Source organism: Thermothelomyces heterothallicus (genome assembly GCF_042370625.1).
Source record: "Thermothelomyces heterothallicus CBS 202.75 unplaced genomic scaffold P884_scaffold_23, whole genome shotgun sequence".
In the NCBI taxonomy this organism is placed as follows: Eukaryota; Fungi; Ascomycota; class Sordariomycetes; order Sordariales; family Chaetomiaceae; genus Thermothelomyces; species Thermothelomyces heterothallicus.
In genome coordinates, this window is record NW_027192584.1 from 429,859 (window position 1) to 444,473 (window position 14,615).

Genomic DNA, 14,615 nt, shown 5'->3' on the forward strand with positions numbered 1-14,615 from the left:
ACCTTTATCTAATAGGCCTTTATTAGGCTCTAATATCAATTAAGGCCCTTCCTAGTAAAAGCTAGATATAGTAGGTCCTTATCCAATACCTATCATAGCCTCTTCTTATTAACCTAGTTAGCCTTCTAATAAAGACCTTAGGTAATTATCAATATAAGATTAATACTATATTATATAACCTTTATAACCTTTATTACTAGCTTTATAAAGATAGTATACCTCCTTTAATGCCTTCTTAAGTCTATATTATATCCTAAAAGATCTCTAAAGTTATAGGCTAAACTAGCCTTAAGCCTAGCCTTTAACCACTTTAGAACGAACCTTTAATTATTAAGCTGATTTTAGCTCTCTATTTATATAGGCCTATATATAGGATAAAACCTTGATATGTAGATTATTATATGAGTTAATCTAAATAGCTAGACTAATTATAATATTATAATAGAATAGGTTAGGCACTTTAAATAATATATAGTACCTTAAATAGCTAGTTAGAACAATCTTCTTCTTTTTAGATGACCCAAGTTATATATTATTATATTTTATTAAATTTTATATCCTCTAATATTATCCCCCTTTACTTATTTTCATATTTGACCTATATATTATAACCCCTAGAGATTGGTATCTTTAGCCTTCTAATATAATAACATTATTAATCTATTATAGAAACCACTCTATTTAGTATAATAGAAGTTAGGAACCACTAATTTCTCAAATCTACTCCTAGATATATAAAATGATATAAAAGAATGTTACTAATATATAAAGCAGTGATAGACTAATATTATATAAACTAGTAAGGGCTTAGGAGTAGGAATAATAATAGTATATAAGCTTATAGTTAAATTAACTTAGAGGAAGCTACTTAGATTATAATATTCAAGTTATTAAAAATGCAAAAAGGCCGTTTAATTATATCACTAGTTACTTATTGTTATCTATACCTAAACTTACCTCTTTTTATAGATTCCCCCCTGTTCGTTCTCTACTATTACCTAATATCTACTCTAATTATCATCGATTTTTAACTATAATCACTAGATCTATTAATATCTTAACATTCTTCTATATAATAAGCTAAATGTATTTAGCTAGTCATTTAGATTAAATTTAGCCTATCTTATAAGGTAAGGGTTAGGAACCTAGGAGTTATAATTAATAATATATAGGCTTCCTAAAACACGTTATATTACTCTAATAGTAGTTTCTATCCTCATTAACTTCTATATCTTATTAGATAGAGGTTTTGTATCCCTCTTGAACTTAACATCATCTATACCCTGTTGCTATATACCTAATTCAACTAGGCTCATTTCTAGCAAATTTTATGAAATTAGAACATCTACTAGAGCAACCTAACTTTCTTAATTTTCTTCCGAATATACCACTTTTCGACTCCTCTTAACATTATAATTATAATTACTAACAGGAAGAACGCCTCTAAGCTATCGGTATACCATTAGGACAAAGACTAATTAATATCTAGACCTCGAAACCTTCTATACTTTACTAGGTATAAGCGCTATATTTTAGGGGCTTATAGAGGGAATAGCCTTTAAAGGTAATATATAGTTAGTGGAGGATAATAATAAATAGGATAATTAGTATCTATAGATTGCTCTAGTTTGAATATAATAGATTTCGTATTTTTAGAGTTAGAATTAGTCGAGTTATATCCTACTATTTCTTGTATTTTTTGCTTGCGAATTAAGTAGCCAAGGGAAGTATATAGCTAAAAAGGGTATAAGATATATTAACTCTAATACTTATTATAATATTCGAACCTACTTATAAGAAGAGCTTATAATAACTTCAAAGGGAACTAGTATAAAGAAGAGGGCATTAGTTATCTTAGTAGAGGAAGATAAATATATATAAAGAATTAGTTAGATAAGTGGAAAGCTAGGAAGAACTTAGATAAGGAAAGATAGCTACTTATTATTTAATGTCTACCTCCTTTAGAGCTTTAAAAAACCCTTAGACAATATTAAGGTATACCTAGGCTAAAATGATCTATTATATAATCAGTTATATGGCCTAATTATTATTAGATAAAAAGTAATATAAGGTTATATACTAAGGTTATATAATAAAGAATAACCTATAATCAGGGGTCAAAAATCCCGGACTACCCTACCCACTTAAACACGTTTCGCGACACCCCACGTATCCTACCTTTTCTTTAACATCCTACAATTCAACGATATAGCCCTTAATCTACACGATTTTATACGCAAATTGATGGTAAACCACCAGCCAAACCAGGAATTGAGCCCACATATTCGAATAGTTATTTGTAGCCTTATAGCTACTAGCCAAAGCGAGCGATCCCTGGTAACCCTCTTTGGCGTATCCCTACATGCCATCTACCACGTAATTGAACTATAGAAATCTTACTACACTTTTGAGTCCCGACCTCGAAGTGGCCGTCTAGAGGTTCTTTCGCGTTCGGAAAAATGGTATATCCTTTTAATAGTTAAGAAAAACCGACGTATAGCACGGAAGGCTCTAATTAACGCGATTAGGAAGAAAGTATCACCTTTAACTATCTAATAATACCTCCGAGCCTATTATCTATAGAAATGGCGTACCAAAAGGAGGATTCCTTTATCAAAGGAGATAGCGAAAGATCGGTATAACTTTATATACAATTAGCTTAGAAAAATGGATAAACTGATATAGGTAAGTTAAATATAGTATACTTATTCTATTAGATATTTCTAATAATCTTAGACTATCTTTTCTAATAAGTATTCCTATTAGAATAATACTTTAAATCTAACTACCTAGGTATTTTATTTTCCTTTTAGGAAGTATAACCATTAATTTATTAACTTAAAGAACTATATATAGGCAAATATTACTATTATAATATAGGGGGTAATATAGATAGATAGTTAGAGTAAGCTTATCATTATAGAGAGGGATCTAAGTACTCTATATTATAGCTATATAGCCTAATTATACTAGAGGGCTCTAGAAGAGGGCCTTCTACCTTATTATGATAAGACCTAGCATTTTTAGCAGGATAACGCTCCTATCTATATAGCTAAATTGACCGAATAGTAGCTCCTGGTACAGAAGATTTCCTAGATTAAATGGCCCGTATATAGCCCTGATTTAAACCCTATTAAATACGTATAGGCAGCTCTCAAACGGAGGCTATATACGATATTCCTAGATCTATAGAATTTAAGGTAGAATAGGGTAGATATTAAAGAGTTTACCAAGTGCCTATAGGAGGCGTAGTAGGCTATTAAGTAGGGGCTAATTGATAGGCTAATCTAGGGAATGCTACGTCGGCTAGCCGTAGTCAAAAAAGCTAGGGGGTAGTATATAAAATATTAAAGCTTAGAACCAGGGCTACTATCTAATGTAAATAGTTTTTCTATATAATTTATAGTTATTAAGATATCCTATATTAAAGTCTAGTGGTAAAAATGTAGGTGACTAGGAAATGTAGGGGCGGTCCTGGACTTGTAACTACTTACTATAAGTATATAAAAGCTAATAAGGTAGTAAATTAAGATGGCCCCTAAGGATAGTAAATATAGCTAGAAACAATTAGAAAAGTAAAGAGTTAAGGTAGAACTAAAAAGTCTTTAAATATCTCTAACTTAATCTTACTTATTCCTCTAACTAATAGCTAATAACTAATAACTAATAATTATATAAATTACCTACTTATAGGATTATTAAATAAAATATCTTCTATATATAGTTAAATAGTTAGATATTAATATATAAGGATTTAATTAGGTAATTCGTTTTCAATAGTATCATTAGTTTATAATTATAAGGTACTAGCCTTATAGTATCTATAGATAAGCATATAATATTTTATTTAACTACCTTAGGGGAAGGAAGAGGGGAAAGTAAATATAGGGTCTAAAAGGGGGTCTTACTCCTTATATAGGGGGTATATATATATTCTAGTTAGGGCCTGGTTAGGTGCTAGGTTAGGGCCTAACCTGGTCCTAAGTATATGCCCTACAAACGCCCTATAAACGTATATAGATAGGTCTGGTCCAAAAGTAGGTATAGCCTATTATCGATTAGCCCGGGTAGAGCCTAGGCCCGTGATATACCCCCCTTCTTTTTCTAGTCAGGTGCTTAGGTAGGTCTATCTGGTGTCGCTATAGTGACAGGTCCTATATATGCTAGTGGTCTATACGTACGGTCTAGCTTTATTTAGGTCCTATATAGGTCCTAGTCTTTATTTTGATATTATATAGGTCCTAGCCTTTATTCGAGTTCAAAGTAGGGCCTAGTCTTTGTTTAGGCCCTATATATACTCCCCTAGCCCTACTCTCTAAACGTATATAAATTCCTCCTCTCCTTCCCTCTAACTCCTACTTCCTCCTTTCTATAACTAATATACTCCCTCCTTACCTTTGCCTACCTATAAACTATTCTATTACCTATACCTATATTATATCCCTAAAAATTTTTTTTATTTAGAATATTAACTATTATTAGCTTACTTAATAGTAGTAATAATAGCTATTATCTTAGTAATAATGAAAATAAAGATTACAGTATAAGTTTTCTATTTATTTTTTTAACTATAGTTACTATATATATATACTAGGTCTTTATTAACTATTTACTTTTAATATAAGAACTAGAACATTTCTTTTAATAGGTTTACTATCAAAGGTAACTCTTCTAATAAGGAGTTTAAACTCTAGCCTAAGAAGATATAGTATTATCTTAATTATATTTACTATATTCTAAGTAGTAATAACATTATATATATTTTTAGTTATAGTATATCTTATATAATATATTATTCTACTTATAATCCTTATATATAGGACCTAGAATTATAGGTAAATAATCTATATTTATATATAGATATCTATAAGATTATATATTATTATAATAAGGGTATAGCCCTAGAGATACCTCTTTAGCTAAAGACTATAAAATATAATATATATAAGGTAGTCCTTATATCTATATTCTCTACCTTAATATATTCCTTTACTATAATTATAGAGGCTATATAGGCTAACTAATCCCTTACCTAGCTTACCTTCTCCCTTGCCTAAGGTATTACTTCCTATTATTATATTAATAACCATGCCCTAGTTACCCTCCCTTATACTCCCTCCTACTATAATAATAACCTCCTAGCTACCTTTAACCCTACCCCTACCTTATAAGCTACTAGGTAACTTATATACTATACTATTATATAAAATAATAATATATTATATTAAATATAGTATATAAATAAAAATATATTAACTTTAGTTAATATTAATATTACCTTTATTATTATTATTATTAATCCTACACCGCTATACTAATAAGTATGCCAGAGCCTCTCTAGTTACATATAAAGGAAACTATACCTAATAGGCCGGATAAAAACCTCTATCCCTCCTTTAACGCCCGATCTAGAATACTAATATACTACAAAGAAAAGGAGAAGTAGCTAGTGTAGCCCTAAAGAGGCCTTGCCTCCTAGTCTAGCCTCCTCGCAAGGCGGTATTCCGGGAGCCTCCCTAGGTCCATTAGCCACTATAGAACCCTCCTTGCCAAACGATGGTTACAGGTCCCTATACCCCGTAAAACGAGATCTAGGTCCCTTTGTGACCGTATTTCCCAGGATTCCCACGTTCGGCTTCTTAGTAGGTTTAGGCACCAGATAACCAGGTGCTCTATAGTCTCCCTCCCCTGGCTATAGGTATAGTAGGGGGTACTGACCCCCGGGACTTGAACCCTAAAAAGGAAGTTACGGAGGCTAATAGCCCCTATATAGGCCTATACCAGTAGGAAGCTCTAGGCCTTCGTTAGGCCCTAGTGCCTTTGTAGGCCCTCCCCCGTAAAAACCAGATACAGGGGGTCCTTGTCAGACACACGCTATATCTTCCTACCGGCTTGGTCGGCCCTCTAACGGTTGCTCCAGCTAGCTACTATAGCTAGTTCTGTATCCTATAGCCTTCTTTATAGGGTCTATAGGGGGGGTCAACCCCCTTTATAGCCCTCCTAAACCTATTGCCGGACTATCGACCTTACTACCTCTAGGGCTATAGGCTTCGGCTCCTAGCCCCTTACCCTAGCCCTCCTCTTCCGGAACCTCTAGCTAAGCCTGTTATAGGCTTATTAGATAATAGCCCTTATAGGGACCCGGGGGGCCCCTAGACCTGCCCCGGTCTGTAAGAGCGGCTGGTCGAGTTTAGCTTCGAAGTTAGCTAGCCTCTTGTTAAGATAGAGGTCGAGGGGTGGTACCTAGGCTTCCGTCTCGAGGCACTAGATAGGGGTAGCCTTATAGGCCCTGGTAACTACTCGGAGGGCCCTGTATTAGGCCTTTGATAGTTCCCTAGCAGGGCCTTCCGGTTTACCCCCTGGCTTAGTAGGCTTATAGAAGTTCGAGGCCCTATAAGCTAGGGCGCTATAGATATACTTGGTATAGACCTTATAGGCCTATAGTAGGCTAGGGCCCTAGGTCTTTATGGTAAGCCTAGTTAGGGCAAACTCCTAGGTTTCTAGCTTCTTAGCTACCTTTACGTAGTAGGGGCCCTACTATAGCCTCCAGTCTAGCCAGACCCCTAGGAATCTAGCTAACTTCGAAGGGACTATAGTAGTAGTACCCCCTCCGGGCTATAGGAGCTCTAGCGGTTATAACCATTGTTTCCGGCCCCTATTAAAGTAGATAAGTTCGTACTTTTCTAGGGCAAAGGCTATACCCTGGGTCTTTGCCTACTATAGGCAGGCCTCCTAAGCCCTCTATAGCTAGCTATTATAGGCCTCCTTAGCCCTCCTAAAGGCTAGAAGGTTAGTATCGTCGGTAAAGCCTACTAAACTGACTATAGGGCTAGCCTAGTAAATAGCCTAGTAGAGGGAGGCTATATAGAGGATAAATAGTATAGGGGAGAGGGGTAACCCCTAGGGGACCCCGGCCTTTACTACTATATCCTCTATTTTCTAGCTATCGAAGTAAAGGATAGCTACCCTATCCTATAGCTACTCCCTGACCTAGACCACTAGCTACTTTGGGAAGCCTTGGCTCTATAGAGTAGCTAATAGTCGGGTATAGTTAATAATATCGAAAGCCCCTAAGATATCGAGCTATAGGAGGGAGGTAGCTACCTTATACCTCTAAGCCTCCTAAACCTAGGCTATAATAAGCCGAATAGCTAGTTCGGTAGACCTATATTCCCGGTTACCTATCTACTTAGCCGGGAGAAGCCTATAGGCCTCTACAACGGCCGTTACCTTCTAGGCTACTATAGCCTCTAGTACCTTGCCTACTATTAGCAGGAGTACTATAGGCCTATAGCTACCTAGGGTAAAGTAGGCCTATAGGGGTTTACTAGGCTTATAGAGGACTACTATCTTAGCCCTTTTAAACTAGGCCGGGAAATAGCCGAGCCGTAAGCTCTCTAAGGCTAGTATAGCTAGTATCCGGTAGAGCGGCCGCCTATAGGCCTTCAGGAGGCCTATAGGGAGGAGGTCCTCCCCCGGGGCCTTCTATAGGGCCACTCTAGCTAGTACTACCCTAATATCGCCTACCATGACCTTCTAGCTTATTTCGAACTTCGGCTCCTAGTGGTCGTTTAGATCTAGGTCGTTAATATCTGACAGGTCTGCTTCCGGGTTTGGAAAGAACTTATTAGCCAGAGCCCTAGCCTTCTGTTGGTAGGTTATAAGCCCTCCTTCGAAGGCCGGGAGCTTTAGAGGGTCGACCGGTAGGTGGCTTTATAGCCTCGCCTACTGCTCTAGCCTTTATAGCAGGTCCGGCCAGTTAGTTACCTCCTATAGCGTAGCTCTCTATTATAAAGTTATCTAAGATAAGTAGGTAATATATATATTCTTCTAATAGTATAGATATATAGATTAAATCTTTAGGAGTAATATTATCTAGGTTAATAAAGTATATACTAAGGGTAGAACTATAATTATAATAGTTATAACTAAAGTATTCCTTAAAGCTTATATTATATTATTAGAACTTAGTATGGATAATAAAGGAGTATTTATTAAAATATTATATCTGATTTATAGAACTATATCTTATTATTAAGACCTTTAATATCCTAATCTTCTTATAGCTACTATTTATAGATATATAATATCAGGATAATATTACTAACTATATTTCTAATACTAATTAAGCTTATTAACTCTTAATTATAAATATTAGAATCTCTAGCTAAGCAATTATTATAATAAGCATTATACATTAGCATTTAAAGGAGAAAACTAACCTTCTTCTACTTATCTATTTTAACTAATAAGATCTAAGACTACCTATTTAATATTATATATATATATATATATCTAATTTTATTCATTTTCTAATGGCTAGATATAATAATCTTATATAGTTTAATAGTATCTTTAAATTTATTAACAAATACCTCTAGATCTTCTACCTATTACTTAGCTAAGAGTTAGTTTACTTTAACTAATTTAAAGGATATTAGCTAAAACTATAGATAATCCTACTTCTAACAAAATTACTAGTATATTATACTAGCCTTATAACAACTATAGATAAGTATACAATGTTTTATTTAACTACCTTAAGGGAAGAAAGAGAAGAAAGTAAGTACAGGGGCCAAAGGGGGTTCCACTTCTTATATAGAAGGTATATATATACTCTGGTTAGGGCCTGGTTAGGTACTAGGTTAGGGCCTAACTAGGTCCTAAATATATAGCCTATAAATGCCCTATAAACGTATATAGGTCTGGTCCGAAACTATATATAGCCTGTTATCAATTAGCCTAGGTAGAGCCTAGGCCTATAATATACCCCCCTTTTTTTCCTAGTCAGATACTTAGATAGGTCTACCTAGTGTTACTATAGTGATAGGTCTTATATATACTAGTAGCCTATATATACGGCTTAGCTTTGTTTAGGCCTTATATAGGTCCTAATCTTTATTTTCATACTATATAGGTCCTAGCCTTTATTTAAGTTTAAAATAGGGCCTAGTGTTTATTTAGGCCCTATATATACTCCCCTAGCCCTACTCTCTAAATATATATAAATTCCTACTCCTACTCCCTCTATCTTCTACTTCCTCTCTTTTTATAACTTATAAACTCCCCCCTACCTCTACCTACCTATATATTATCCTGCTACCTATACCTATATTATACCTTTAAGATTTTTAATTTTTTTTATTTTAAATATTAACTACGATTAGCTTACTTAGTAATAGTAATAATAATTACTATCCTATTAGTAATGAGAATAAAGTTTATAATATAAGTTTTCCTTCTATTTTCTTAACTATAGTTACTATATATATATCTTAGATCCCTATTAACTGCCTACTTTTAATATAAAAACTAGAACATTTCCCTTAATAGGTTTACTATTAAGGGTAACTCCTCTAATAAGGAGTTTAAGCTCTAGCCTAAGAAGTTATAATACTATCTTGATTATATTTACTATATTCTAAGTAATAATAATATTATATATACTTCTAGCTATAGTATATCCTATATAATATACTATTTTATCTATAATCCTTATATTTAGGACCTATAATTATAGATAAATAACGTATATTTATATATAGGTATTTATAAGACTATATATTATTATAATAAAGGTATAGCCCTAGAGACCCCCCCTAGCTAAAGACTATAAAATATAATATATATAAGGTAGTATTTATATATATATTCTCTACCCTAGTACGTTCTTTCATTATAATTATAGAGGCTATATAGGCTAACTACTCCCTTACCTACCTTACCTTCTCCCCTACCTAGCCTATTACTTCCTATTATTATAATAATAATATTATTATTATTATTAGTTCTATACCATTATACTAATAAGTATACCAGAGCCTCTCTAGTTATATATAAAGGAAACTATACCTAATAGGCTAGATAAAAACCTCTATCCTACCTTTAACGCCTAATCTAGAAAACTAGTACACTACAGAGAAAAGGAGAAGTAGCTAGAATAGCCCTATAGAGGCCTTCCCTCCCGGTCTAGCCTCCTTACGAGGCGGTATTCCGGGTGCCTCCCTAGGTCTATTAGCCACTATAGAACCTTCCTTACTAAATGATAGTTATAGGTCCCTATACCCTATAAAACGAGGTCTAGGTCCCTTTGTAACCATATTTCCTAGGATTCCTACGTTCGGCTTCTTAGTATAATCAGGGGTCAAAAATCCCAGACCACCCCACCTACTTAAACGCGTTTCGCGACACCCACACGTATCCTACCTTTTCTTCTATATCCTACAATTTAACAAGATAGCCCTCAATCTACACGATTTTATACGCAAATTGATAGCAAACCACCAGCCAAACCAGGAATTAAGCCCATATATTCGAATGGTTATTTGCAGTCTTACAACGACTAGCCAAAGCGAGCGATCCCTAGCAACCCTCTTCGGCGTATCCCGATATACCATCCACCACGCAATTGAACTATAGAAATCTTACCACACTTTTGAGTCCCGACCTCGAAGTGGCCGTCCAGAGGTTCTTTCGCGTTCGGAAAAACGGTATATCCTTTTGATGGTTAAGAAAAACCGACATATGGCACGGAAGGCTCTGATCAACGCGATTAGGAAGAAAGTATCACCTTCAACTATCTGACGATGCCTCCGAGCCTATTATCTACAGAAATGGCGTGCCAAAAGGAGGATTCCCTTGTCAAAGGAGGTAGCGAAAGATCGGTATAACTTTATATACGATTGGCTTAGAAAAACAGATAAACTAATACGGGTAAGTTAAATATAATATACTTGTTCTATTAGATCTTTCTAATGATCTTAGACTATCTTTTCCGATAAGTGTTCCTATCAGAATAACACTTTAAATCCGACTGCCTGGGTATTCCGTTTTCCTTCTAAGAAGTACGACCGCCGATTTATTAACTTAAAGAACTATATATAGGCAAATATTACTATTATAGTATAGGGGGTAATATAGGTAGGTGGTCGGAGTGAGCTTGTCATTATAGAGAGAGATCTAAGCACTCTACGCCGTGGCTATATAGCCTGGTCGTACCAGAGGGCTCTAGAAGAGGGCCTTCTACCTTATTATAATAAGACCTGGCATTTTCAGCAGGACAACGCTCCTATCTATACATCCGAATCGACCGAACAGTGGCTCCTAGCGCGGAAGATTTCCTAGATTGAATGGCCTATACACAGCCCTGATTTAAACCCTATTGGACACGTATAGGCAGCTCTCAAACGGAGGCTATATACGATGTTCCCAGATCTATGGAATTTGAGGCAGAACAGGGTAGATATTAAAGAGTTTACCAAGTGCCTGCGGGAGGCGTGGTAGGCTATTAAGCAGGGGCTAATTGACAGGCTAATCTAGGGAATGCTATGTCGGCTGACCGTAGTCAAAAAAGCCAGGGGGTGGTATATAAAATATTAAAGCTTAGAACCAGGGCTACTATCTAATGTAAATAGTTTTTCTATATAATTTATAGTTATTAAGATATCCTATATTAAAGTCTGGTGGTAAAAATATAGGTGGCTAGGAAATGTAGGGGCGGTCCCGGACTTGTGACCACTTACTATAGGTTCGGGTACTAGATAACTAGGTGCTCTATAGTCTCCCTCCCCTAGCTATAGGTATAGTAGGGGGTACTAACCCCCGGGACTTGAACCCTAAAAAGGAAGTTACAGAGGCTAATAGCCCCTATATAGGCCTATATTAGTAGGGAGCTCTAGGCCTTTATTAGGCCCTAGTACCTTTATAGGCCTTCCCCTATAAAAACTAGATATAGGGGGTCCTTGTCCGATATATACTATATCCTCCTACTAGCTTAGTTAGCCCTCTAATAGTTACTCTAACTAGCTACTATAGCTAGTTCTATAGCCTATAGTCTACTTTATAGGGTCTATAGGGGGGGTTAACCCCCTTTATAGCCTTCCTAGACCTATTACTAGACTATTAACCTTGCTACCTGTCACGATTTGGCCGCATAAGGCGACCCGACAAGGCACACGGAACCAATCAGGAACCACAAGACCTAAGGACCAATCAGAAAGTGATCGCAGTGATCACACTTCGATCAAGGCAAGCACCCGAACAATGATCGAAGGATCGCAGCAGCGATCACACGATCGGAATCTAAGGGGGGAACACTTAGGAATAAGGGAACCAGACAAGTATATTAGATAGCTAGTCACTTGTTCTAGTAGGCTCTAGAGTTCACCAGTGATAGTAACTTATATTATAGTACTCCTAATAGCATCATACTACTATAAAGAGATAACTCTATTGTTATAAACCCTTTGGCTTTACCGAATCCCTTAGACGACCTGCCTATATATCCTACTTAACCTACCTTTGTCTGAACCCTTTTAGAAGAAGTCTGAGCTAGGTTTGTTACACGTTGCTATTACTCCCTTTGTTCTGTCATAGTTTAGAACGGAGGTAACTTCGACCTTGATATCGATATAGCTACTAGCATTACGGCCGAATAGCTGCTTACCTAGCTTGGTTAACTCTAGTAGCAAATCCAGGAGTTAGACCAGAGAGACAAGGCTACTTAAGCTTAAATCAAGGAACTCGAGAACAGCGAAAAGCACTCGTAGAAACTGGTTAACGAGGCCTATGCTAAAATCAAGGCACTTGAGAACGCCAAAGCAAGCCGTATCAAGATCGAACCACCTAGTAAGTATAGAGGAACTAAGGAAGACCTTGTAGGGTTTTTGACCAACCTCCGATCCTACTTCTAGCTTAATAATAACAAGTTTCCGGACGATAAAGCTAAAGTCCTCTATATAGCTACGAGACTAGAGGGCAAGGCACTTAGATAGTTCGAGCCTACATAGAATAACTATCTTACTAAAGAGGATAAAGACGACTAAGATACGTTTACATAGGTAGTCTTTCGATCCTATAACCATTTCGAAGAAGAGCTTTGGAAGGTCTTTAGCAATAAAGATAAGAAGATTTACACGTAAGAAAGGCTTACTAATCTCTAATAGACTAAGTTAATAGCCTCCTACGCTATATAGTTTAGATAGGACATACTTAAGTCTTAGCTTAATAATAAGGCGTTAATATAACTATTTTATAATAGCTTGAAGGAAAAGGTTAAAGATAAGCTATATAAGTATAACCGGCCTAAAACCCTAGATAAATATATTATATAGGCTATTAAAATTAACGATTGGCTCTATATATAGGAATAGTAGAAACAAGGTTAAATAAATAGAACTATAGTTAAGGCTAATAACAAGAGAAAGCAAGTATATATTAGTACCTTATATAGGATATATCCTAGAGCTATAGATATAGATGTAATATAGAAGTAGGATAAGAAGAAGACGGCTAAAGATAAGTCTAACGCTACCTACTATAACTATAGAAAGAAAGGACACTATAAGCGAGAATATCAAAGCCCGAAGAAAGACTAGAAACTAGTCCTAGGAAGGGAAACTATAGTTATTAACGAGATTAAGGATATCGTCGAAGTAGTAGCTATAAGCTACAAAGATAAGGATAGCGATATAGATAGCCTCGAACATGATAATAATAGCAAAGACAAATAGATGCTATACTCCGAACTAGTTACTATAGACCTAGAAATAGGTATTACCAAATAGAATATAGTAGGGGAGTATATATTACTGATTTCGATTCTCCTAGTCTTAAGGTAATAATAGGGTTTTATAATTACGTAGAGGCAGGATAGATTATAGATAACCGACACCTAAGGAGTTGACCGACCCGGACCGAATATCCTATTCCTTTAGGAACGGATTAAATGGTACCGTAACGAAGTTTTTCGGCTTAATATAGAGTTACGCGAACGAGATAAACGCCTAACTCGATTTACTTAGTAGAGCAATAAGATAAGGGATAAAATAAGGGAACTCTAATGTATCGTAGAAACTATTAAAGGGGAATAGCCTATGACGTACGATAGACCTAATAGTTATACCGAGTACTTTAACGATTAATAACTTAGCTATAATATATAGAACCCTAAGCACTAGTTTATATACGCGAACCGCGGAAAAGACGAACATACGTAGGAAAGCTACTAGAAGAAATATTCCTACCTTAGTATTAGGGTACCTATAGTCTATATATAGTAGGAAGGATTTAGAAAAGAATTCTAATATCTTCTAGGTAACGCTATATAACTATACCCTTAATATAAGGTATATATATAAGTGCCCTAGTTCTAGTATATAATATATAAATACCAATACTACTTCCACGATAAATTCGAAAACAATTACTAGCCGACCCGATAGGAAAATAGGGACAGAAGTTTATACCTTATAGAATAGGTCTATAACGTAGGAAATAGAGCGGCCAAATTACTTTAGAAGATCGAAGCCCGAAGTCTAGAAGGCATTATAGTAGTTCTAAGATGAGCCTGGCCTAGGTACTACAGAACAGGACAAGATATATAGGACTTATACTAGAGTAACGATTATCTTTATCATGAGGACGAAAAGAAATCGCGAATTTGGGAGCTTCAGATGAAGCTATGGCGCGTATGACGAAAAGCAGAATAGACCTAATAGTAGGAAGTTATAAGTACCTAATAGCTTATAGAAATGAGTATAATCGACGAAGCCGCTATTAGCCGAATAATCGAAGAGGTTAATACTAACCTAGGAAACGGGTTAGGGCCCTTCGAA

General features: G+C 35.6%; 1 protein-coding gene across 1 annotated transcript; it reads left to right on the plus strand.

Annotated features, from left to right (window-relative positions):
- Positions 1-10,596: 10,596 nt before the first annotated feature.
- Positions 10,597-10,884, plus strand: P884DRAFT_207454 (uncharacterized protein; the record flags this gene model as incomplete). Its single annotated transcript, XM_069438792.1, has 2 exons — positions 10,597-10,713; positions 10,765-10,884. Coding segments are annotated over 2 exons (237 nt in total), but the record flags the coding sequence as incomplete, so codon positions are not given.
- Positions 10,885-14,615: the final 3,731 nt, after the last annotated feature.